Source organism: Eimeria mitis, genomic scaffold (assembly GCF_000499745.2).
Source record: "Eimeria mitis Houghton genomic scaffold, Emh_scaff457, whole genome shotgun sequence".
NCBI classification, from domain to species: Eukaryota; Apicomplexa; class Conoidasida; order Eucoccidiorida; family Eimeriidae; genus Eimeria; species Eimeria mitis.
The window spans coordinates 4,159-5,684 of NW_013572881.1; the positions used below are offsets into that span (position 1 = coordinate 4,159).

The window sequence follows — 1,526 nt, forward strand, 5'->3', positions numbered from 1 at the left end:
GGCCCCCTATAAGCATAAACATAAACATATACGCAGCAGCAGCAGCAGCAGCGGCAGAAGCAGGAGCAGCAGCAGCAGCAGTAACATTAGTAGTAGCAGCAGCAGCAGCAGCAGCAGCAGGGGACGTAGCCGTGAATACAGTAAAAGGCGGACGCATGCACACAGCCGCAGCAGACCAACCAGCAGCAGCAACAGCAGCAGCAACAGCAGCAGCAGCAGCAGCAGCATGAAGGCAACGAACAAAATCCTCAGCAGCTCTATTTCCCCTCCTCAACCCCAATACAAAGAAAGCAGCAGCAGCATAAGTAGGAGCAGCAGCAGCAGCAGCAGCGACAGCAGCAGCAGCAGCGACAGCAGCAAGGGAAGGAGAAGGCAGCAGACCCGCGCAGCTTCCCCCAAGGGAAGGGGGCCTCCCCAGTACCCTTCTAAGGGCCCCCGGGGGCCCCAGGGGCCCCCGCGAAGCAAAACAAAGACAGCAGATGCTGCCGTATTGACTGAGTCCTCCTCCTCCCCCTCAGCAGCAGCAGCTGCTGCAGCAGAAGCAGCAGCAGCAGCAGGAGCAGCAGCAGCAGCAGATGATGCATGCAGCAAACAAAGAGCGGCAGTGAAAGACAATGAGAAGCAGGAGCAGCAGCAGCAGCAGCATGAGCTGCAGCAGGAGCACCAGCGGGAACTGCAGCAGCAACAGCAGGAGCAGCAGGAGCAGCAGAAGCGTGCTGCTTCGCTTGAGCATATCACCTCTCCAAGAGTTCCTGCTGCTGCTGCTGCTGCTGCTTCTGCTGCTGCTGCTGCTGCTGCTGCTCCGGGTGTATCTGCTGCTTCTTTAGAGGGGCCCCCATCAGGTGCACATACACCTGAGAAGACACCGCGCAGCCTCCCAGCATGCATGCAGCAGCAGCAGCAGCAGGAATGGCTGCTGCTGCTGCAGCAGAAAGCAGAAGCATCAAGGATTCAAAGAATCAAAGAAAGACGCAGAGACGCATCCACGCGAAGCGCAGCAAACTCCCCCCGACCAGCAGCAGCAGCAGCAGCAGCAGCAGCAGCAGCCCCTTGGGGGCCCCCTCAGGGGCCCCCCAAGGGCCCCTCTCCTAAGAGTCCCCCCAAAGGACCCTCTCAGCAGGGGCCCCCGAAGGGGCCCCCACACAAAGGGCCCCCCATGGGGGCCCCCAAGGGGCCCCCCAAGGGGCCCCCCAAGGGGCCCCCCAAGGGGCCCCCCAAGGGGCCCCCCGGGGGGGCCCCCAAGGGGGCCCCCAGGGAAGTAATTGAGCAGGGGCCCCCTGGGGGGCCCCACGAGGTTAGCTTGTATGCTGCTGCTGCAGCAAAAATTCAGCGGTGGTGGCGGCGAAGGAAAGCGGAGAAAGTGTTTGTAGATATAGTGAAGATGAAGCAGAGACACAGAGCAAAGCAGCAGCAAGTAAGAAGAATACAGATGCAGCAGCAGCAGCAGCAGCAGCAACAGCAGCAGCAGCAGCAGCAGCAGCAGCAGGTGGTGGGGTTTGTTGTGCCTGGATTTCTCCCTATAAAGC

The 1,526-nt window shown here is 60.8% G+C and overlaps 1 protein-coding gene across 1 annotated transcript in view; it reads left to right on the forward strand.

Moving 5' to 3' along the window:
* Window positions 1-226: 226 nt before the first annotated feature.
* The window catches only part of EMH_0012990 (uncharacterized protein), a gene marked incomplete at both ends in the record, with an annotated part of 4,222 nt that continues 2,922 nt past the window's right edge, over window positions 227-1,526 (forward strand). The window contains one exon of the mRNA XM_013499697.1: window positions 227-1,524. Within this exon, the coding sequence (XP_013355151.1) occupies window positions 227-1,524 (1,298 nt within the window). The remainder of the gene's footprint in view (window positions 1,525-1,526) is intronic.